At 36.9% G+C, this 24516-nt stretch overlaps 1 protein-coding gene across 1 annotated transcript in view; it reads left to right on the top strand.

Annotated features, from left to right (window-relative positions):
• Positions 1-6052: 6052 nt before the first annotated feature.
• Positions 6053-24516, top strand: part of LOC5579898 (trithorax group protein osa) — a 147682-nt gene continuing 129218 nt past the window's right edge. The window contains exon 1 of the mRNA XM_021852698.1: positions 6053-7117. Within this exon, the coding sequence (XP_021708390.1) occupies positions 6169-7117 (949 nt within the window). The 5' untranslated portion in view covers positions 6053-6168. The remainder of the gene's footprint in view (positions 7118-24516) is intronic.

The following is a 24516-nucleotide window of genomic DNA, read 5'->3' as shown; positions in this document are numbered from 1 at the left end:
AACTATCCAATTTTCGCGTAATTGCGATTCAAATTACTTGGTAAACACTTATTAAGTGAAACTGATTTCAGAAACCTGGATCTCCAGGACATTCTGTTATTCTTAACCCGCTGTGGTAATGTGCTATAGGCTCTCTTTACGCTCATGCGTTTTGCAGTGTCCTTTTTAGGGCGCTGTTCGAACCCATTGTGGTGTGGCGCTACATGCTCTCAATTCGCTTATGCGATTTTCCCTCTTCAAGGGACCCCACTCCTATTTCGTCCCATCTTTTCCTTCCCTTTCCTCTCCCATCGGATAGATGATGAAATAGGCTCAAATATGGCGATGGCACAAATCTCCCAAATGGCGGGGAACGTGCCTCTGGAGCCGGCCTTCTGATACCTGATACTATAATTCTGTGATCCCACATAAAACCCATAATTGTGTTCCAGAAGAATTATCTATTTACACTCCTGATTACGGAACCATGTTTCGGCCGGCACTCAAATCATTCCACTCGTCTTCGAGAGCTTTTCAATCAAGCCCGGATTACACAAATTTGCAATTTTAAGTGGCAGCACTGTGCCATCTTCGCAAACTTCGTGTGAGTTCTTGAGACTTTGCTAAGTGCTGCATTGAATGACGACTACCAGTTAGCTCTGTGTTCATCCGCGACCGATGACTGATGGCACAATTGCGTTGTTTCCTCTCGTCGTCGTCGTTGGCGCGGCATTAATTTTCCGCTTCAGGAACTGCGAAAACAAACGCTCAGAACGGAGGTACTCATGTGTGTTTCGTCGTCTTTATAGCTAACAAAACTCCCCGGTGTGTAAACTCGCTTACTCATCATAGCCTTTTGGAGACGGCGACGGCGCGACGCTGCTAAAGCGCCACTTCTTGCACATACAATTAGGGTGTCCCAGAGAAAAATAATTAGTGTTTAGTTAGTCATGGGACTCAACCTTTGAATGAAAGATATGCTTATTTAAAGTATTTTTGTAGAACAAATCAATTTTCTAGAAAAATGTTTGGACGTTCCACCAGTAATTCTTGATGGACATTTTTATATTTTGACGTTTTGAACAGATGCCTTCTTCTTGTTTTTGGCATGATGTCGTCACTGGGACAGAGCTTCCTTCTCAGCTTAGTATTTTTATGAGCACTTCCACAGTTATTAACTGAGAGCTTCCTTTGCCAAAGTTGCCATTTTCGCATTACGAAGGGATCTTCTTGAATATACATCAGGGGTATGGATGAGTTTTCGACTGGTATCTGTAGAAATAATCCTTGAAAGATTTCTGCGAATATTCTTAGTGGATATCTGACAAGAGCTTTTTACGAATGCCTCCACAAAAGTCTCCACAGAATTTTGTTCATAAACTTTCCAGAACTCTGTAGAAGTCTCCACTCCATCTCCACTGAAGTATACAAAGTAGTCTTTACGTAACTGTGCACAGAAGTTTAGGGAAAGGCATCCACCGAGGTTTTCACAGAAATTTCTACAGAAGCATCTAATTATGTAAGAATTTTGTACAGAAGTCTCCACAAAAATGTCAAGAGTTTTATAAGAACATTTTGTCATGTACCATTTACCATAATTTCTAGAAAACCTCTATTTTTCATTGAAGGTCTCTTAAGTCTTAAGTTAAATAAAATGGCCTCTAAAGTCTCTGTTTTCTCCTTGCAAAGCCTGGTGCATAACTGTAGAGACTCCTGAGAAATCTTCAGAGATTTCACGCGATTACTACACTGATTCTTGAAGAATTGTTGCTTAGATTCCTCAAGGAAAAGCTTCAGACATTATTGTAGCTTTTTCTTCTAGAATAGTGTCAATAGTGCCTGGCTCCACCAGGCATCCCTCCATAAATTCCCTTAAAGCTAAAAAACTATTCTTTCAGTAATTCGTCATGAAATATCACCTGCGACTTTTCCAGGATTGCTTAGAAGAATTTTTCCATAATATTCTCCAGGATATCTGACGCCTTCAGTTATATCCACAGGTACTACTCTAAAAATTTTACGGAGACTTTCTCAGGATTTTCTCCATAAATTGCTTCCCTAATTCTTCCATCGATTGCTCCAGTTGTTAATGTAGCTCTATCAGATCTCCCAAAGGTTTCCTCAAAAGCTATTTCAAGAAAATCCGCAAAGGTTCATTCCAAAGTTTTTAAAGAAATTCGCTTAGGAATTTTTCATGGAAGTTCTGCAATAATTCCTCTAGGAGATTCCACGCTGTTTTTCGCAGTTTCTCTTCCAACCATTTTTATATGGATTCCTTCAAGAATTCATTTACAGTTTTTTTTCCCAGGAATAGTTCCAAAAAATCCTGAAGGAATTGTTTAAGGAAATCCATTTGAAACTTTACCAGGATTGTCACGACAAATTCAACCAAGAATTCCTCATGTAGTTCCTTTAAGAATTTCTCCAGCATTTTATACTGGGATTCAAGCATTTCTCGATTATGCTTCTCAAGTTTTCACGAATTCTTCAAAATTTCATATAAGGTTCCTCACCAGCAAATACTACAGCAATTTTTTGAGTATTTCCTTTGATCATTCCTACATATTTTTTTATTTCCTCCGTTGTTTTTCGGAAAATTCCGATTCTCGATTTTCTTTAACTCGATGGATTTTTCGGTCCTTTAAAATTTTCATACATCGTGCTCTCCATAAGTCGATATTTCTATAACTCCATATCTCCACTAGTCGATGTCACATGAGTGGTAAATTTTTCTCCATAACTCCATCTAAAATTATTTTTGTTGGGGAAACCAGGTCTAATTCTTGTTTGGAGGTGAATAAATACTTGCAAGTTGTGATTAAAGTTGAAAAACATAAAAAAAAACTTTTTTATCAGTGAAAATTTTGTGATTTTTGAGCACTTCAAAAATATTTTCAAATAATAGTTTGTAAAATACTATCAACTAAATAATATTGCTTTCTTACAGAATTGATCATAAATGTATTGGAAATACAGAAATATGTCCCTTAGATTTTGTGATTTTTTGTGTCGGTATATTCCATAACTTGATAATTCTATAAGTCGATGGTCCCTTGAATATTGAGTTATGAAGAGTTGACTGTATCTTAACAATTAATCAAGAATAACTTACAAAACATCCTCAAGAGTTCAGGATTTCTTTCAGAAACCCTTGATAGAGTTCATCATGAATTTCTGCAGAAGTTTAAAAGATTATCCTTAGATTACATCAAATATTACATTTACATTTTTTTTTACAAAGATTTCTCTGAAGACCTCTCAGGAAAAATACCGGGATAAATTATATGAGGACTTCCTTAAACATTTCTTGATTTCTGGAGGAATCACTGCAGTTATTCCAGAAACCTTATGTTGTAATAGAAATATTTCTGTAAAAAGATATATGTAATAATATTTTTTATCTATTATAGTGTTATCGAATAGTGGGGCCAAGTTTTGAGAAAGAAAAAAATAATTAAATTAATATGAATAACCAGCCAACGATTTTTTAGAGTGTTGCTTTATTCTACAAAAATGCTATTAATAAGCATAACTTTCATTCTCGGGTTGAGCACCTTGACTTTTCCAATATCGATTTTTTTTTCTCTGAGCCACCCTATTACACCATGTGTATGTGCTAGAAGTCACAAGATCTGATGAGCGATTCCCCTTGGTGGTGCTGTCAGCTGATTTGCTTGCACTGGGGGAGTTGGAAGATATGCGACAAAACACTCGCTTCGCACATTAGGCAGTTGTTGCGTCTTTACTTAGTCGACGGCTGATGTTAAAGATGGTTGTTGGTGATGATGACTAATGGAAATGGACAAAACGTCTTCTCAGTTAGGAAGGGGACTACGTGTTTAGGGCGGGCTTCACACCGCTTGCTTGGTGAAGAAGATGTTAGTAGATGATTCTATTCAATTATATACGCCTACACGACTACGGTGGGGCACTGTAGGAGGGGGTTCGAGTCACCATACTTAGATATGCGTAGGATCGCGGTTGTTCGACGGGTTCTTTGTTGAATCGCCTAAATAGTGACGATAATTACATCTAAGCTTTATTAATACGGATTTGGACGTGTAGTCGCTGAGATTAGCATGATTGTTCCAATAGAATTGTGTGCGATTGGAACCGCCGGATAGATTATTTGCTTGGTGTTTCGTTCAGATTAAGATCTATTGGAAATTAAAATCATTAGTTGTAACTTGTGATCATGGGCTCTCATTGGTGTCACGTGTCTTCCTTCTGTATACAAGCTTAATTTCTGATAATAAATCTGTTAGTGGAATACCTATAAGTAAATGAAAAATTGAATTTAGTACTATACCATTTAATTCCATTCTAGTACGCTGTCGTGTACTTTCAATGAATATTTGGGGGGAGAGTGTCATGATTGATTTCTACATTATTCACATTTTACAATACAATATTAACGCCCTTTTCATAACATTAATAAGCATTTACGTAATTATATATGAGCAAATCCATTCGAAAATCACAACATGGCTTATCGTGAACAAGCATTCATCACTCATCACCTCTAAGGTATTTATTCCACAAAATAATTGAAGCCTATCATCAAATCCGCATCGCAAACCTCGATCAGCTCCACAAATCTTGATCAGCGCAGCACTCGACAGCAAACAAACGTGATCGCAGAATAATCCTTCATTCGCTTCATCGCCCAAATATGCGCACCCACATCGTATTTTCAGCATGCATTCACGTACTGACTGATATAGCTCCTGTAATATCGCATACTTCTTCCACAGTGCATTTTATCTAGGTACCACTACTAAGGCGTCGAATGGTGAAATATGGCAAACAAAAACAGGTCGTGCAATTATAAGGTGCCAATTGTGTAAACAACAGTCGTGATGTGATCGATTCTTACAGTGCAGGATCACGTGTACCTAGAGTTTTCAATCCCGGGAACATTTCCCGGGAATTGAGATTTCCCGGGATTCCCGTTTCCCGGGAAATGATTTTCTGTTTTCCGGGATTCCCGTATTTCCCGGGATTTTTGTAGTTCCCGGGAAGCTCTATTTAAATACAGAATGGACCATATATATTCAGGCAAAAACTATCGCACAATTTACTTTTCATATCATACCAAACAATGTCCTCACTAGAAGAGATACGATGTGTTTGTGAGTTACAATATTGGTGAAAACCAACCAAAAAAGGGAAGAAAAGGGATGTATTTCACTAACATTTTATAGGTGATTTCTACATGGCTTACTTAACTGCCTACTGGTTGGCAATATAACGTTAACCTGGTCAACTAGTTGGCAATACAATATAAAGAAATTTTCGAATAATCTATTTCATGATTTGAGTAGAATTAAAAAGTTTTCAAGGTTTCTTCTTGTTTGTTTTTTATTTTAGTTTTGTAAAGATTTATTAAATGTTGGTAAATATTATTTGAACTTCATACGATACCTCCACATATAGTTTTGCTTAATTTTATAAACTTTTTTGTTAAAAAGCCTAGAAAAAAAAAGAAGCAAATATTTTTGGAGGAACATAAATAAATTACTAATTAAATAAAAATAAAAACAAATAAATAAGGGGCCCAGATAGCCGTAGCGGTAAACGCGCGACTATTCAGAAAGATCAAGCTGAGGGTCGTGGGTTCGAATCTCACCGGTCGAGGATCTTTTCGGGTTGGAAATTTTCTCGACTTCCCAGGGCATAAGTATCATCGTACCTGCCAAATGGTCATTGGCATAGTAAGCTCTCAGTTAATAACTGTGGAAGTGCTCATGAGAACACTTGAGAAGCAGGCTCTGTCCCAGTGGGGACGTAACGCCAGAAAGAAGAAGAAATAAATTACTCATAAAAAGAGAGAACCAATCGTGCAAATGCAAAGGGTTAAAATAAAACATACATAAAATAAGACATTTTTTAAAAAAAACTTCATCAAATTAGCATAACTTTCACGTTTTTAGAATTTCCCGGGATCCCGGGAATTCCCGGGAAATGATAATTTTATTTCCCGTTTCCCGGGAAGTCAATTCCCGGGAAAATTGAAAACTCTACGTGTACCGTAGAAGATTCACGTCCGCAGTGCAACGAAAGCAACACAAACCGATCATTGATGAGTAATCATCCCCCGAAGGCGATAGAACTTGTGCTCGACGGTGTCGGCGACGAGCGATAGTGGTGTGCGTGTGTGCAAGTGTGCGAGAGTGAGTGAATACTAATATGGTGACGACAATCAAGATCACCTGCGACGGAGTGTTTATCCAGTCCAATTCCTATCTGGCGAACGGTGGAGTCGGAGGACATCTCCACAGCCGACAACAGTCGACATCTTCCGAACCGGGTGGCCACTCGTCGTCCGGTAGCAATAGTAGTTCACTGTCCAAGGGAAGGGGATTCGGTGGTCCGGGAAGTGATCACGGCAGTACTTCTAGTAGCGGGGGTGGAGGCAGTGGTGGTGAACACGAAGATCATCAAATGAATCGAGAATTCATCAACGGCGGGAAGGATCGCGTCGATAGGGACGGAAACAATAATCGCGGTTTGGACCCCAGGGCGGTTCTCAGCGATAGTAACAATAACTTCCAGAAGATCGCGAGAAGACGATACCAATCGGAAGAGGTGCTCTCTCGGTTGCAAAAGTTCAGTGGAAGTTCAGATGGATCCGATACGGTGGATGCCACCGGTTCCGTCTATTACAACAGTAGTGCCGAATCGGATGATCAGTTCACGATCTCGTTTTTGAACACTCGTGCCCAGAACGGCAAAAGTTTGTTAAATCAAAAGTTCATAGTGTACAATAGCAAGAAACCAAAACCTTCCAGTATCCTAACGCAAAGCGGTTACCACCATCCGAGTCAGTACCGACAGTTTCTGAACGGAAGGCTCAAGCCGGCCTTTTCAACGTCAGTTCTAACCTCCCCATCGCTGATCGCAGCTAGTGCCCCCGGGGGTAGTCCGGATCGTCCGGCCACCGCAACGCCACCTCCCGGCCTGGCCATTGCCAAATCGACTTCGTACCTGCAGCGGACGGTATCGCCGGCTCCGTCCTCCTCGGTGCTATCGCTGTCACCATCCAGTGGATTCGCTTCGGCTTCACCGACGCCTTCGCCGGGATCGCTTCCCACGACGGTAACAGCATCGGCAAGCTCCAACTCATCATCGAATCTTGGTCAGTAGGTCTTTGTTTTTTTTTTTCTTTACTTTATTACACCTTAATGCTGTTTGTTCTGGCTGGGTATTCAAATTAGCTTGAATCGCGTAACCCACGCAAAAACGTTGCTTCCAGTCACTTTGAAGATGATGCTTGGTATGCAGCACAGTAATATGACAAGCTCTTCATAGAGGAAGCAGTTTTGTCATCTAAGGTACCGTGGGGCAAGTGGGTAATGGAATTCGCATAGTTGAGATTCTTCCAATTCTAGAGACTTTAAATTGAAACCAATGAGGTTGTGTATATTTTTTAGCTTGACTCCCACCATATATAAGCAGCATGGTAAAATTGATTTTTTATGAAAAATTGAAGAAAAAAAATACAGAAAAAGTTTTTGAAAAATGTCTTCCTACTTTTCACTTGCCCCAAAAGTGATTGATTTGCTTTATTATAGAGACTTTCAGCCGTAGGCTGGTTCGTCTCTTGCCACAAAAGTGGCAATAAATTCAAAAACAAACAGTTATATTCACGATTTCTATTAGCTTTAACACTTGTTAAGGCTTCCCAATGAACAATAACATAAGTAACATGTAAACAAAGAAAATGTTATTCTTTTCACTTCAATTTTCTTCTGTTCAGTTATGTTAGTTGAAATGATTCGACAACATTTTAACTGCAACATTTCCAAAGTTAGTTCTCACATCATCTCCACCGCTCGTTATTTCTTTTTAAGAAAATCGAATATGACGTCGGATAACTCTTCGGAAGACATAATTTCTTGGACCGGAATCCTTCAACTAAGTATTTACAACCTTTTTAATGTGGATAGACCTATACCCCATTTTTATGTTTTGAGTTAGCTTTACATAGACATTCCACGCGATTTCCGTGTGTTCTCTAATATTACAACTTTTCAGTCAACGTCTTCCTTTTAATTGGCTGCCCGAAGTAAACATATTGATATTGTAATGTTTGGCAACATCTTTTAGAGAATTTCCATGATTTCTAATAGCTTTTGACGCTTGAATATAGTGTTTCTTGAATTATTAGCACGTTATGTTTTTCTATGATAATTGCGAACCATGTTTACTTATGGCTACTTAAAGAGAAAGCACAAATTCAATCTCTAATGATAAGCTTTTCACTTGCCCCACCTGATAAGAAAATTGACGGTGTTTAAATTTAGTTATTTTTAGGTCTACGTCGAATTAATTCTAAAACTTTTTTTATTGCAGTTTGAAACTGTCACAGAGGACAACTAAGAAGTGGTACAGGAAATTATTTTCCGCAACTTTTTCCACTGAAAATATTAAAATAAGATTGTACGCCGCCAACTTGTTACAGAGTAACAGTTGACAGGTTAACAATTTTTCACTCTTCTATGCAATAATGGCTGAAAAATCTCAGAAATCTCTTACCTATCGTAATGTTCTCAATGACCTCAAAGGTTTACGCATGAGTTTAAAACGTTAATTCACATATTCAGTAAAATATATCAATTGTATTCACTTACTCTATTTACCCACTTGCCCCGCGGTACCTTATCTAATACTTTAAAAAATAATAATAATTTGGGTTTGAAGTAAACTTGTGTCTCCATAGACCTGGAAAAGCATACAAGGCGTAGCAAAATTTACATACAGGGACTCACAACAATAATTTAGGGCTGACCCATGATTTGAAAAAAAAACACCTAATTGCAATAAAATTCCTCCAATTTGCCCAAAATTTTAAAGAACACAAATGAAAATTTCTGAAATTTCACAATTCATTTATCCTTTGTTTCCATAATTCATGGAAAACCAAATTTTTTCCTGTGACTTCTCTTTTCGAACAAAATGCAAAATTTAACTAAGTTAAGGTAAGTATTTTATGATAATTACTAGAGAAAAACTAAGGGGTCTATTTTATAAGTCGAGTCGATCAAAATGACTCGACTGGAGTCACTGTCGACCGAAAAATTTGCTCGACTCAGCACTGTCGAGTTTTTCGACATTTATCACTCTATGTGACTGGATTACTATGGGAGTCGACGGGTGACATCTGAAATATACATGCTTGCTTTGATCGACAATGAATATAGACGAGTCACATGAATCTGCTCGATTTACAAAATAGGCCCCTAAAGTATCAGTTTAAGAAGTTAATAAAATGATTTTAGGTTTACAGTTGGGAGAAAATTTCTGAAGAACAACTCTTCGAACGAAAATTTTTTCGAAAGTTCGTCTTCAATTCCTTTACGATTTATTCTATTTTATATTATATTTCGATTCATTCAAAAGTACCTAGAGAAGCTCCTATTGTTCAGAAAAATTCATTTTAAGGTTCTTGCAAGATTTTGTTCAGAAATCAAATAAGTTTACAAATACAATAAATAGGGCTTAAGAGCCAGTTTGCGAGAACCGCAACCCCCTTTCCAAGGAAAGTTGTATTGATGTTCTCCGATCAGGCTGAAGTTTTCAGGGACTGTTCTTCTATATAAAAGAAAATATTTAGCAAAATTTTACATTTTTATATTAGGGGGAAATGGGACAAAATGACCCCCAATTATTTCGTGTCACAAACATGCAAAATCACAATAACTGATATAACAATAGTAAAAATGCACGGATTATGTTGAAATTTGGCATGATTACTCTACGTTATATGAACTTCAAGATAAGCATACCATGTTCATTTTGAGGTTAATATAACGTAAAGTAAACAAGCCAAATTTCATATAAATTCGTGCATTTTTACTATAGCTATAGCAGTTCAATTGATTTTGTTTTTTTTACATTAAATCATTTGTGATTATTTTGTAATATAATAATTTGAAATTTTTCAAGATATATTCTTTTATATAAGAAAACAACTCATGTTCAGCTTGATCGGAGAACATCAATACAACCTCTCTTGGCAAGGGGTACTCGCAAACTGGCTCAAGTTCAAACAACACCTGAAAAAAAAATCAAAAGCTTTTGAAACGGTGTTAAAAGTTATCCTACAAAACGTCATATATAGTTTTTTGACCTAGCAAGAAAAAAATCGATTTGAAAATCACTAAATATTTTATGAAAAAATTGTTTTTCTCGCTTTGAAGCACTTTCCAAATCCATATACCATGCTTATCTTAAAGTTTATATAATGTAGAGTAATCATGCCAAATTTACACCTAATCTATGTATTTTTACTACAGTTATATAAGATTTTACATGTTTTACGGCATGAAATAATTGGGGGTCATTTTGTCCCACTGCCTTCTAATATGAAAATCTAAAATTTTGCGAAACATTTTTTTTACACAAGAGAACAAACCCTGAAAATTTCAGTCTAATCGAAGAACATCGATACAAGATGGGGTTGCGGCTCTCGCGAACTTGCTCTTTAATCATTAAGGTGATTATAGAACGAAGCCACACCTCAAATTTTCAAGGGCACAAGACTTGAGAACCAATCAGCGCTCCACGTTGAAAATTTATCCCACTGGTCACCACCAGCAATTTGATTGGTTTTCAACGCGAACTGTTGTCAGAATCTCCAGTCTTGGGCACTTGAAAATTCAAAGTTATGCTACGTTTTATAATCACCTTAATGTTGCCAAAAAAAGGAAATTTTTCGTCATTCCTCGGTGATGACCAATCGATTCAGTTTTCATCTTGAACAGTTGTCTGGTTCTCTAAATTTGTGCTCTTGAAAATTTGAGGTGTAATTAATTTCGAATAGAACTATCACAATTTTTTTTTTAATTTTATTAAATCATGATGGTTATGTACCATCAAACAATATTCAGGATTTGAAGCAGCGAGTCGGAGTTTTTAAGATCTGACCTCTTTTGATAAATTTAACTGCAATTCATGACTTCCAGTTATACTTTAGTTACTGTAGATTAATTGAAATTTATCTTAAATGGCTAGTTGAGCTGTTTGGGCTTTCATTAACATCTTAAAGTTTTTGATAGAAAGTCTGTAGTTTTTAGAATGTTTGAGCTTGAATCAGTTCAGATATCAAACAAATCTATTTTTCAAATCATGACAGTTTTCTAATACATTCTGTGACATTTTCTAGAGAAGTGTATTTCTTACTTCATTCCTAGTGAAATTCACTACTTTCGGTTTGCCTCAAATCGAATTTCTTACCTAGCGAACATTTTAGTAAATTCCAAAGAATTTGCTGACAATCTCACCAAGGATCTTGAAAATAACCTATCAGAGTTTTTTAAAGAATCAATATTTCAGAAACACCTCCCTATGATCCTATCAAAACTTTCAAAGATTTCTGAAGAAACTGTCCAACGGTCTCGGCACCCTTGGTGGGATTATCTAGAAAACAGTACATTCTGTACACACTTAAAATAAATCGCTGTATCCTGTGAAATGAATCACCGAAATTGAACTGTAAACAATAAAAATACAGATTTTCCTGTGAAATCTACTATTCTACCGACAAAATCCGTGAAATCAGCTATTTTACCGGAGAAAATCGGTAAAATCTACTTTTTTACCGGAAAAAATCCGTGAAACAAACCATTTTACTGTAACCCTGTGAAATACTAACGAACAGTTCGGTAAAAGCATTATTTTCACCGAACTTCTGTGAAATCGTGTGACAGCCGCTCTGGCAGGCATGAGCTTCCTTTTGTTTTAGTTTTTGCACACCACTATGAAGTAAAAGCTGGCTTAGTCGTAGCAAGCCCGGTTGCTGATCGGGAGTTCGATTCCCAGTCAAACCATTTTCTTGTTTTTCTTTATGATTTTGTTCAATGATTTTACAGATTGTTCGGTGATTTTTCACCGAACCTTCAGCTGTTGAGATTACGGTGAAATTTCACCGTAATCCGTAAATTTTTTTAAGTGTGTAGTACTATTGTATTAGCTAGGTATAACAAAACAATGTAGAATAGACAAATTTTATAAGAAAGTTTGAGATTAACTGAAAGTACTTCCAATGAGTGCTCTGTAGATAACACCATGAAATTTTGCAGACACCTTCAGGATTCCTTCCAGTAATTCCTCCATGAATTCCTTTTAAGAAGTTTTCCAAAAAACACTTCAGAAAGCCATCAAATTGTTCCTTTCAGAAACTTCTCCAGAGATCCCAATCAGAAACTCAATCTGGGATTCCTTGCAGGGAAGTTTACAGAGATTCCTTGCTGGAAGTCCTCTAAGTCTAAGTGAAGAAGTCTTGCGGGGGTTACTTCCAGGAAGCCCTGCGAAGAATCTATTCAACAGGTCCTTCACGGAAACCGCAGGAAGTCTGCCGGGAGTTCCTTACTGATAGTCTTCCGAACATTCTTTTCAGGGCGACCAAAGAAAATTACGTTCATGAAGTTCTATGATCATTTTTTTCAGGAAGTCTTACGGTGGTTCCTTGCAGGGACTTTTTCGGAGATTTATTACAGGTAATTGTACTGAGATTCATTTTGAGAAGTCCTAGGGGGTACTTTTCAGGAAGTTCACGAGGATTCTTGATTCTTTAGCCCCCTAATGATCTCTTTTCAGCAATTCCTCTGGAGATTTCTTTTCATGAAGTTCGTCGGAGATTTATCTCGAGAATTTCTACGGCGAACCATGTCAGGGAGTCCTCCGGGGATTCCATTAGGGAGTTCACTGGGGTTTCATTCCAGAAAGTCTTCCGGAGATGTTTTTTAGAAACCTCTCAGGAATTTCTTGCAGGAAGTCCTTCGGAAATTCCTTTTTGGCTGACCAGCAGGATTTTTTTCAGGAGGCCCTCCAGAGATTCCTCTCAGGAAATCCTCCAGAGATTCCTATCAGGAAGCCCTCCAGGGATTCCTTTCAGAAAGATTCCTTTCAGGAAGCCCTCTAGAGATTCCTTTCAAGGAGTCCTACACAGATTCCTTTGAGGAAGCCTTCCAGAGATTCCTTCCAGGAAGCCCTCCAAGGATTCCCTGCCGGAAGCCATCCAAGGATTCTTTTCAGGAAGCCCTCTAGGGATTCCTTTAAGGAAGCCCTCCAGGAATTCCTTTTAGGAAGCCTTCCAGGGATTCTTTTCAGGAAGCCCTTCAGAATTTCAACAAGTGGTTCTCAAGAGTAGCTGCTCATGTAAAAAATTATCTGTCTGCACTGATAAACGATACCCAGTTTATGTATCCTAATCTATTTGTAACTGTCCAAAAGTAATACCACAAAAAGATAAATTAATGAGATTTCATATTTTTTCTGAAAAGGTAATAGTGATAATTTATTCAGCATATGACGCAAAGCATACCGTACGAATTACCCAACAACTATCTCGACAGATTGCATCGATCAGATAATGAACTGTAAGTAGCAACAAAAGCTCAATGTTTTTTTATTCAAGCAGCCATCTTTTATGTTTACTAACAATTCACTGATCTTCAATGGAGATTCTCCAGGTCCGGTTCCGGTCCCTGATTCCTCACTAGATGTGATCGCTATCATCGTTACTTCTCGTTAAATCCATGCAACTCTATATCAATCCAAGACATGACTCTGGCTTTGTCGAGAAGAAAGCAACAGTGGTTCCAAAAGGAAAAGTGCGCCCATACGGCGAATGCCTACGATTTTTCGCTTCTGTTGGCTATGAATGCATGCTGTAACAACGATAATCAGCACACAAATAAGGAAAGAGATGCAAAAGAGCAAACAAGCCACCTGAATGGAAACTTTTGAGGATGGAAACAGTAGAAGTTGGCTTGGTGCTTCCCACTGAAGACAAAGTATGTTGCAATGTTACATATATTGGAAGAAAGCATGGAAATTGGAGGCTGTGCCAGACTCTGATATAATATTGACCGAGAAAGAAATGAATACCCAGGCACTTCTTTCGGTTTTGTTTTGTTTAAAAACGCTGCCATTCGTTGATATTGCAGTTGATGCTTTATGAGATGTTAGTAGTTTTTGTGTTTTCAATGCATACACATATGGAATTTGTGCAATTTTGCAGTTACCCATTGAATGCTCTTTTTTTTCATTTCGTGTCATGATCTAATCGATAATAAATATTTTGTATCGAAAGGAGATGCTTCGAGTGACGTCGACCATTTTTCCGTGATGTTTGGAATATCTGTATCGTAACTCTCAAAATTATCAATCACAGATATGATACTAGTTAATTTTACAGCTTAATGTTTCAATTCTGTAGTTGGTATCTCATTCAATGTAATTCTAAACAAAATTCGATTTTTAACCGGAGAAAACTCCTGGATAAAATTAAAATACATGAATTCCAATCTTTTTAAAGTATTAGCAACTTTTTTAATTCTCCATATAAATGTGAAATCTCAGTTATTTATAACCAAATCGGTTATGAAATTGAAATTTTAATAGCACATCGGATATAACTTGAATTTATTTGACACAGTTGAAGACAGTTTTTATGTAGGGCTTTCTTATTTTCAGATGAATTGTTTTTAATTTTCCGTCAAACATTTCACTTTAGTCAAATCGTTATTACTTATGAACTCGTGATTGGAAAAATTATTCAGAAAAATGTGTAAACATTCAAGTTATATCTGATTTTAGGTGAAAAATTCATTTAAATCGGTTGAAATTTCACATTTTAAAGCAGATAATTTTATATGGAAAATTGAAAAAGTTGCAAATGTATTCTCGAATACTGCATCTTCCAAAAAATATCTATATCCAATTTTTTAGAGATCCTTAACGAAATTTTACGTAATTCAGAGGAAGATACCTTGTTAAGATTGAATTCGATTGTATTGCTATTTGTAAGAAACCTAAACAATAATGCGAAACCAAAATCCACATGAAGAAAATTTTCGCATTATTTGTACAGATCTAATCGATTCGAAACATCTGTTCAAATTTGAATGATGCCCACCATTTTCACATAAAAACATTAATGCTTACTTTTGGCGAGGTGTTGGAACCTGTCATAATCGCAATATGCTCGTTCAGCTTTCATACCTAACCTAAAATTATAGCTTGCTGCCATGGGAGTCATAACGGAGAAAACGATGGGAAGCAAGCAGCCCGAAAATTTGCATGAAATGATAATCACACCATAAAGCCCGAAAAAAAGTATGGCTATCCATTTCCATTGTTGCTAATCTCTCGGTCAAACGATGTGGCTTAAAAATTGTTTACACATTCTCTCTTTGATGGCTCAAATAATTTTCCCAATAAAACTGCAATTTCCATGAAACAAGCGAGATTCAGTTCATTCCGCTTCGGTCTCGCAGTAGTGCCATCCATCCGTCTAGGCAGACTAATAAACTCTCGGATTCATTCCATTTGCTCGGCGTCCGTCGGCAGTAATCGTTCCCGGTCGTAATTCACTGGGAAAACACAAGAGTTTAATGAGCAAGAGTCACAAGAGGCTCTCTAGTCTGGATGCACGTCCGTCTGTCTGGCTGGGCCAGACGCAAGAATAAGAACTAATTTGCCGATCTATGCGGAAGCTGTTCGTGCGCTCGCTCTTTGGTTGAGCGACATGCATACTATTAAAAGCACATTAGTACAGGCACCTCACGGTTATGAATCAACTGGGGACACCTTTTAATGGAAATTTGATAAAAAATCATGGTTACGCTGAGCAAGACCAAATTTCTACGCTGACACTGTAGAATATATTTGTTTTCATGAGTGTACATCCAAGTTCACGATTGATTTCTATAGAAATTTTAAAAGTTATCTTTGCTACAGACGAAGATTAGTAAGAAAAGAGGACAATTATTATGGATCAGAGCACTACAACAGCAATTTATCTGTGAGTTAAATGAATGGAGTACAAGTGAAACCAAACATTTAGGCGTCTTTTTTCGAATTGTTGGTTCATAACTCTGGTATTGTTCATTATGCCTTGCAGTTATGATGTGGTTAACATTTTATTTTTAAAAGTTAGAAAGCTGTGTGAAATTCCATTACAATTATTTGCGAGATTGAAAAAATAAATAGTTTATGTAGGGACCCTTACGTATTCTCGGCAGTCTCAGCCGATGCCGTGCTTCTTTTATAATTTTCTCGGTTGTCGACAATAGTCGAATGGTGCCGAAGCCGTAAGTCTCCCTAGGTCCAATGTTTTAGTTAGATCAAAAATGTATTTGATGAAAAATGTTGAATTTAATCCAAAGCTGATCCATGATTGTAGGGTGACTGTATGTCTAGTGCACGCGACGAGAATCTGTGCTCTATAGTGGCGTCATTAGTTCGTTTAGATTCATGGGAAATCGCTAAAACGTTGTCCACTCGGTGTATCTTTCTTTAGTTTTAGGAAGAATACAACGCCAAATGGACTGCAGTGATGCATGACAGCGTACGCTTTTGGTATACAAGCTTGTTTCGAAGCGTTTACAAGCTTGCAAATAACTTCAGCTGTTCAACGAATCGGAAGGTTTCAGAAACAGAACATTCCTAAAAATTGTAAAAAGTTATTGGTAATAATCTTAGATAAAGTTATATGTTTTTCTGATACGTTTTCTTATAACAAAAAACAATAAATGATTCATTCATCAGCCTTTCCACCTTGGAGAAACTTCATAGAGGCATAGGAAGAGTATGAACGGATATCATGTGCGTATTCAGCGACTACATGCTATTGAATTCCCACCCTTTATAACAGTTTAGTTATTTCAGGAAGTATCTCATATTTTGTTCACTCAAAACAAGGAATTTTCCTGTCCATATTTGCTGGACGAACAATCATAACATTACATAGAATTTTAGTCAACCACATATTACAACTGATTCAACCATATCTATGGATCATTTGACTATTTTGTATGCTTGATTCAACTTTACCGAAATCAAACACAAATATGATTGACCCGAAGCACGATCGAAGCAAACGATAAAAATCCATCCTAGATTCCACCTGTAACGGTCCATGATCGGCAATGTTTCGCAAGTTGTAACAAGCTTGATAAACAAGAGCAGCGAACGAGAGCCTCAAGGAGAGAGAACGATAATAAAACTCATTTCTCTCGATTATCTACCATTGGGGTAGGTGTTTCGTATTACTAGAATGCTAAACAATCCTCTAACATCCGATAGCAATAGTATCTTCCAGGTTTGGTGCTTATTTAGATGGGGCAGAAGATGATAATTAAGTTCTCATGACGTGTTGCTGATCATGATTGTTACAGAGAGCGGTAAGTGAAAATACTCTCAATTTTCTCAGGATTTAATCCCTGTATACAGTATGGCCCATAAAAAAAATGCGAAAATTGTTTGAACGTGAACATTGCATCCACAAGCGTTATTTTCATTGTTTTTGATAGTGAATGAAATTTCTGATTATTGTAGTATATTCTGACACAACTTCGCTATCCAGGACAATTTTTGTCATATTTTCTTACTGTCCTAAATAATGTAATAAAGCAAATAAGTTCAAAGGTTTTGTCCGCCCAAAGCTAGAAACAGCGTCTGATTGTCGTATACTCTGGTAATAAACTTTCCACCTTCAAAAATCACACTTTATTTTTGAAAATTTTAGTTTGTTTGGTATCAGAGGATGAAGGAGTTCTTAGAGAACGTGTTTTTCATGATCACAATAAAATATTTTGCCAGGGTCATAGTTTTGAGGGCATTTGCGTCTTATAGGTTTGATATGCCTTTATTTTTTGTTGAGGTTGAATAAAAAATAAATACGGACGCCTATAACAGATTTTTGAGGATGAAATTTGTCTCATCGGTTAGAGACAACTTATATCAATACTAGCTCATAGATTTTGAGCAAAACGGAGCCGCTTATCACACTTATATGAAGGTTCAATCAAAGCTCTCCAAAATGAGCCGTTTTTTCAAAAACATGTTTAAGTCTCCAATTACCCAGGTATGAACCAATTCTATCATTTGATATGGGCGTATGCTGAAGACAAGGCCTGTGAAGAATCCCACGCCATCGTTGATATTTTAGAAGCTTTCATCACACAGATATTGAACTCGACGTCCGCATCATAAAATTTGAAGGTATGCTTCCAATTCTTCTCTGGTAAGGTGAAAGTAACAGATAAAAATCATATCCAAAGCGAAAAACTGAATCTAAATAGTTTAAACAATACATATAATGAATAATATATATGTTTCATTCGCATTTTCTATGTAAAAACTACCATAAAACATGATATGACCATTTTTGCATTTTTTTTATGGGCCATACTGTACAATCAATATCAATCCATCAAGTCGATGCTGAAAAATGTGACAAAATGTAAATAAATACAAGAACAGAAATACAAACCTCTATCTTAAGAGTGAGAGCTCATTAGCTTACATTTACACCATATGGTAGCAGGCGATTATTTGTGGGTCTGATCATTAGATTCTAAGGTAATCATGTGCTGAAAGCCGTTTCAACGATATGATAATTGAATTACCGTTTTGTTTCAAATTCCGAACAGACTCATATTCCGAACACTCGATTCTTGTATGGCGAGTCGGTTGAAATGTTTCGCTGAAATATGTCACCAAATAACAAGGAAGTGGCAGTCAAGTTCAATTTAATTTTAACGTTCCCAATATATTTTATACCACGGGAGTAGTGATGATTGCCTAGTTTGGGACCAGTAGAACAAGCTCAGATAAATGTATTTGCATAATTATTCATTTGAATACGATTTATTCTTGCTGTTCGGAATTTGAATCAAGGTGTTCGGAATATGAGACAGAATCAACAAAGTGTTCGGCATTTGAATCAAAATGTTGTTCCATACTTTTACGTAAAAACAATACTAAAACTAATTAAATCAACATTATTATCGGTACAATAGCTAACAGTTGGGCTTTGCAAAGAAATTAAAATTTACACAAATATCAGCTTATTTATGCCAATCAGATGCGTTTAAAGTCACTGTTGGCCACTTTTAAAAGAAAGTAAAATCATGCACATTTCATCTTTTTGACAGAAAAACAATTTATCATTAATATATAAATAACTAGCTCTGCAGTACAAGTTGAAAAAGTAAACAATGCTGATAGTGCATATTAATTATTTCATGAAAGAAGGAAAAATGTTGTCATTTAGTTTAAATTTTCACCTTTATGGTTTTGCATTATGCGTTCTACACAGTGTATTCTGTGCTTTTCGCCTTTGGCGACTTTTGAGAGATAACTATCTGTTTTTTTTTTTCACTGCTGGTTGCGAGTTAATTCTTGTGGTAAAATGCTCACTTTTTCATTTTAATGAAATCGTGATTTAACTAATAAAGCATCGAGGAAGTGCGGAAATTATTTTAAAACATTGTTTGAAATAATATTTCTCTAGTGTTTTCACTGAGACCTCATAAGAAAATTCTTGCAAAATTTTAAAGTTCTAAAAACCAGAATCACTCATAAAAAAACGGAATTTTGTTATAAGGCGACTGAAATACTTTATTTTGAAATTAAAAATATTGGTCAAATTTAACATCAGGTACGCAACATTTAATTATAATCATTAATCACAATCACTTATCATACTGAGTTTAATCATGATCATTAATCACCTAAAATTGAGTGCTTTGTGAAGGTCCAAGCTGTCTGATTCATTTTTCGCGCGCTCGGAGTGTTATTTCGGTGGCTTTGTTCGCTTAGGTAGTGTTTTGCAAAGGCCCAAACTGTCCGATTCATTTTTCGCGCGCTCGAAGTATTTTTTTTTCAGTTCGCGCGCCAACAGAGTGATTTTATATTCCTGCTTATGCATTTCGACGCTGACATTGTGACTATTCAGTCGAGGATGGATTACTGGAACTGGTGAGCTTGTTTCATGGATGGTTCGCACTTTAAGTGTTGACACATAAGCACTTATTCATGTTTTAAAAAATTTGATATTCAAAATGAATCCTGATCATGTAGCTTTTAAGCTCTCCCACTAACAAAACTCCTTTCCGTGACTACCATGAATATGCAGAGGTATACTTGGTTTTTAGTAACAATGGATGTCACACTAACTTTCCTTCCCTTGCTCGATGACCATAAGGACGTGGCCGGCGCCTTTATTGGCATTACTAATTTCAGAGCCCTCAAAAATGTTCATTGAAAATGGTATGCTACACCCAAACTACATCTATTCGTTCCCTGTACAATTTCGATTATTCTGATCAATCACGGAGTAGCAACTACGAATTGTACGGTCATCAATGCCCATGCTCATGCTCATGCAATAATGAATCACCTAAAATTGAAGTTTAATAATTAATCATGCTTTGGTTTAATCATCAATCACAATCATTAATCAGAGTAAAATTGAATTGATGCATCGATCACCTAATCAATCATTGGTAGCCGTTAATCATAACACTCTGCTGTCACCAGTTTGGAGACTATTATATGCGAATGTGAAACTGTTCATGAAGTTAAAAAGCTGAGAAACAGACTCTCATCTGATTCAAATAAAACAAATATATAAGAAATAAAGTATAGGAGATGATGTCAATTCACTTTGATGTGGAAATTCATTACAATTTAATTAAGCCATCATTCGACAACAGCAGAATAGGTTCCAAAATCAGCCATTTGGAACCCTATTGGAACTTGACATCGAGTGTCCGAAAATGGTTAGAACCACGATATTTGATCATATCTGGGTGAAAATGGGTAAATTTTGAGACGTCAAAAGGTATCAGTGCATGACACTCTGGAAGCGGCCCCTATGGTCCCTACTGAAACCGATATCCGGTGACCATATACCCGAAATTTGAGGTCATTTAGTTAGTTCATTAGTTTCTAAACTGAAAAACAGATGATATATTCTATCAAATAGATCAATGCATCAATTTTTTTAATTGTTTTGATGGAATTTCATGCATTTTCTCCATCATTTTCATTTTGAAATTCCCAAGGTACCCCAACAAATTCGGATATGTGATTTTTTCTGAATATCCCATCAAAATCGATCGAAGGACAATGAAGATACTGAATTTTGATACTTTGATGTCGGCACCCAGTACTGTAAAGGTTAACAATAAAAATATAATATATAATCTTGCTAAGTACTTTTAGTGGATTGAAAATCCTTTTAAATGAGCATTTGAGGTGTGGCTTCGATTCATCTTCACTTTACAGCTCAAAATTCTTTTTTTTTTTCCTAAATTGGGCTTTCTGAGCCATCTGGATGTAATATCAATAAGAAACAGACAAACCAGACCTTTATGGTAAATTTATTGATCGGAGCAAAAACTTCTGATGAAATGTTTAGAGCAAACACTGAAGAAACTGCAAGTAATGCGATGTCGTAAAGAATAATTTTAAAGGAACAATCGAATTAGGCTCAAAATAAGTTACTGACAAAATCTCTCATTCCAACTACTGAGGACATTTAATGTTAGGGAGTTTTTGATTTTTCAAAGTTTGTTTCATGTGTTAACTTGATGTTTCTGTAATAAAATTTCTCATAATTATGAAATTTACCTATCTCTGACACCTTGCTTTTTCATCTGACCCCTACCGTTTCAACTTGCCCTAATGTATCTCACACATTAAATTATTCTCATGCATTTGATGGTTATAACATAATTCAATATTTTAAACAGTTGAAGTTTTTAAAAACATTCCTGATATGCATATCACGACTATTAGAAACAAAAATAAGATCAATGAAATTCTGAGCTGCAAAAACATAAAGAGCAAAAAATCTAAATACGGGATTGTGCATTGAAGTAGTAATCCTTTTCAGTGTTTTAAATCTACTTGCCTAACGCACCCTAGCATTCTCTATCGATCAGATCTCATTAATCAACTGTCCATAACAAGTATTACGACAACGTCAGACAAATTCCTTCGAGCGCAAAGTGGTCAATTTGGGCACGCCAAAATAAATACATTTATTTTCAAGTGATCCATATCCAAACAATACCGGTATAAGTGGCGGCCCAGGACCAAACCCTGACTGTTCACAGTTCCAAAAAAAAAAACTATTGTTCGTTTTGTACTCGTTCTACCGTAGCCACTCAGCGCAAATTCATTCATTTGTCACTTTGCGTCAGTTTCGGCTCGATCAGTTTGGGCAATCTCCTTGTGAGCACTAGTTATAAGAAGTCAGTCCAGCCACATCAAGAATCAGTTTATGGACGGAAGGAGGGAAAACCAAACAATTCCAACCTGCCATCGACGTATTGAGCTGTCAGTCACTTCGGTTCCTCCACAAGTGAACCCTCGCAGTGTCTGTACGCAGTTCGTGTTTTTTTTTGTTGATTGCCTACGGACTTTGGGGTGTTTCTTGTACGAAAACGGAACACGATCGAATTTGGGGGACATTTAAAGAATCGCAACGTAACCGACCGGGTGTACAGGGTTGGTATCGAGTCCTTTCTTAGCGATTTGGAGGAAAGTCACTAAAATCTCAATCTTTAATGGCAGGTCCCTACAGATTCTTTTTTAATCAAAACGGTCTTCAAAGTTGTCTTTTAATTGCAGTACATTCCAGAATGCTAGAGAAACCTATAGAGACGTATGAAGGTTCTTCTTGAATTTATTCGCAGATTTCTTGAGAAAAAAACTAAAAAAACATTAACCTGTGAAACAGGCTCTGTCCCATTGAGGACTTAATGCCAAGAAGAAGAAGAAGAAGATTATAACTAAAAAAATCGTAATTTATCGTCATGATTGCTTGTGATACAAGGAACAATCAAAACCATGGTTTGCTTATATTCTCCATACTTCTTTTAGAAGCGGCATAGCCCAATTTTAGAATAAGGTTCATTATAACTGATACGAACTAAACAAGAAAATTGCAGCTTTGGCGAAGAAACCCCACAGCTAATAACTGTGGAACACTGAGCTAAGTGGCATCCCTGTGAGAATGTAAAACCAAGAAGATCTATGCTCTGATTCTATAATAAATCTTCATTAAAACTTTCATGTTCTGAATCCTGTTTGTTTTTTTCCTAATTGCTGTTTTGGCTCTTTTGCTACTTGTTTGGTTTCCTTCTTCTGGTATGTGGTTTCTTCAGTTCCTATATGTAAGACACTCAGCCACTACCAGCCCTGGGTCTAGTGTTCAGTTCAGAGCTATTGACACGCATCGTCAAATGTTGTACATTTTATGGACAACAAAAAGCAGCAGGCGATGGAAATTGAATCTACTCTAAAGCGAGTTACCCAGACCTACTTTGAGTGAAGCAAATGGTCGAGAAATTACGGCAAGGTTGATGATTTTAAGGGGTACTTTGCTTCGCACCAAGCAAGTAGCCCAAAACCTGCATTTTGTTCGCCAGAAAATGCAGGTTTATTGACACGTTCACCCTCCGAAGCTGTCCGGGTATGCTAAAAAAAACGTTTTCGCATTTTCACGGCTTGAGCACGCTGTTCACTTAATTGAGGAGTTTATTGTGCGTTTCAGTATTCAGCCAATGCATGTTTATATGCACATTTTCTGTTTAAAGACCGGGGGAAGTTGGCGTAGGCGTAATAATTCCAATTTCTCGGTATCCAATAGCGCTAACAACAGACCCGGCAGTAAATGGTGCGCACGGTGCTGGCCATTGCAGTTTATCCGATGATCATTCATAGGAAAATCACGGATAATCTAAACCAGCAGCTGTTTGGACTGAACATACGCGTCAATGAGGCGTTTTACAAGCGTGTAAACTACCGCAAACGGAATTCAATCTGATTTTTTCGCGTCTTTTGACTCTGAATGATCATTACTACTGACTGGTTCGTACAACATATTTTGCTGATGCTTGTGAGCATAAAACGAAACTAATTCAATGCCCAACGCGAGGAAAGGTGTTGCGGTAATGGATCCATAATCAACAAGTGCTGTACCACCATAAGTTGGATAGTTCCCTTGAAATGCGTGTTGTTTTTGCTAGAGTCGATGTAAGATTAAATTGTACATGGGTGCCGTTGAGCGCCGTAAAAGGTTGGAGTGGCAGGTTTATTTCTTACTGCGCATACCAGAGCTGGTTGATTAGATTGAAAGCTTGAACCCAGAGTCCTTCAAGAGTTCTAGACATGACGAAAGGTTGAACGAGTTGGGCGTTGAAAAGTTGAGCTTTGAATGTGTACCGGTGTGTAGAGGTTGAAGTTGTTACTATGCTCAAGGATGATAAATCGTTTGCTTTGCTTCAGTTGTTTTTGCCTTTTTTGTACTTTTCTAGGACAATCCTCAGATCAGCAGTAGAAATCATGGTGTTTGATGCTCGATAGGTCAAGCTTCTTTTTTTATCTGATATTCGATTTGAGTCATTTTCTGTAAAAGTACTCGAATATTTGTCAACTAAAAGCTTCATTCGCCAAATAATGTTGAAGATATGGCTAGAATGAAGAATGGTGCATTATTTCAGGATTGGATCATTAAAACTACATTTGTTTGACTTTTATTTCATTAGCACTTCCTGACTTCGCTGCGCTTCCTATCCGTTTGCAGAAGTAAGCGACAAAATGGAACGCAACACCCAGTCACGAAGACACAGTAAAACAGTGTTCCGTCCGTTGTCACAGTCTGAAAGTGTTGACCTTCAAATTCCTCCGGTCCCAATGAACAGCTTGCAATCAGACGTCATAGACAATATG

The sequence above is a fragment of the Aedes aegypti genome, chromosome 3 (genome assembly GCF_002204515.2).
Source record: "Aedes aegypti strain LVP_AGWG chromosome 3, AaegL5.0 Primary Assembly, whole genome shotgun sequence".
Lineage (NCBI taxonomy): Eukaryota > Metazoa > Arthropoda > Insecta > Diptera > Culicidae > Aedes > Aedes aegypti.
Note: the sequence above shows the minus strand (reverse complement) of the source record. Positions and strands in the feature narration are given on the sequence as shown.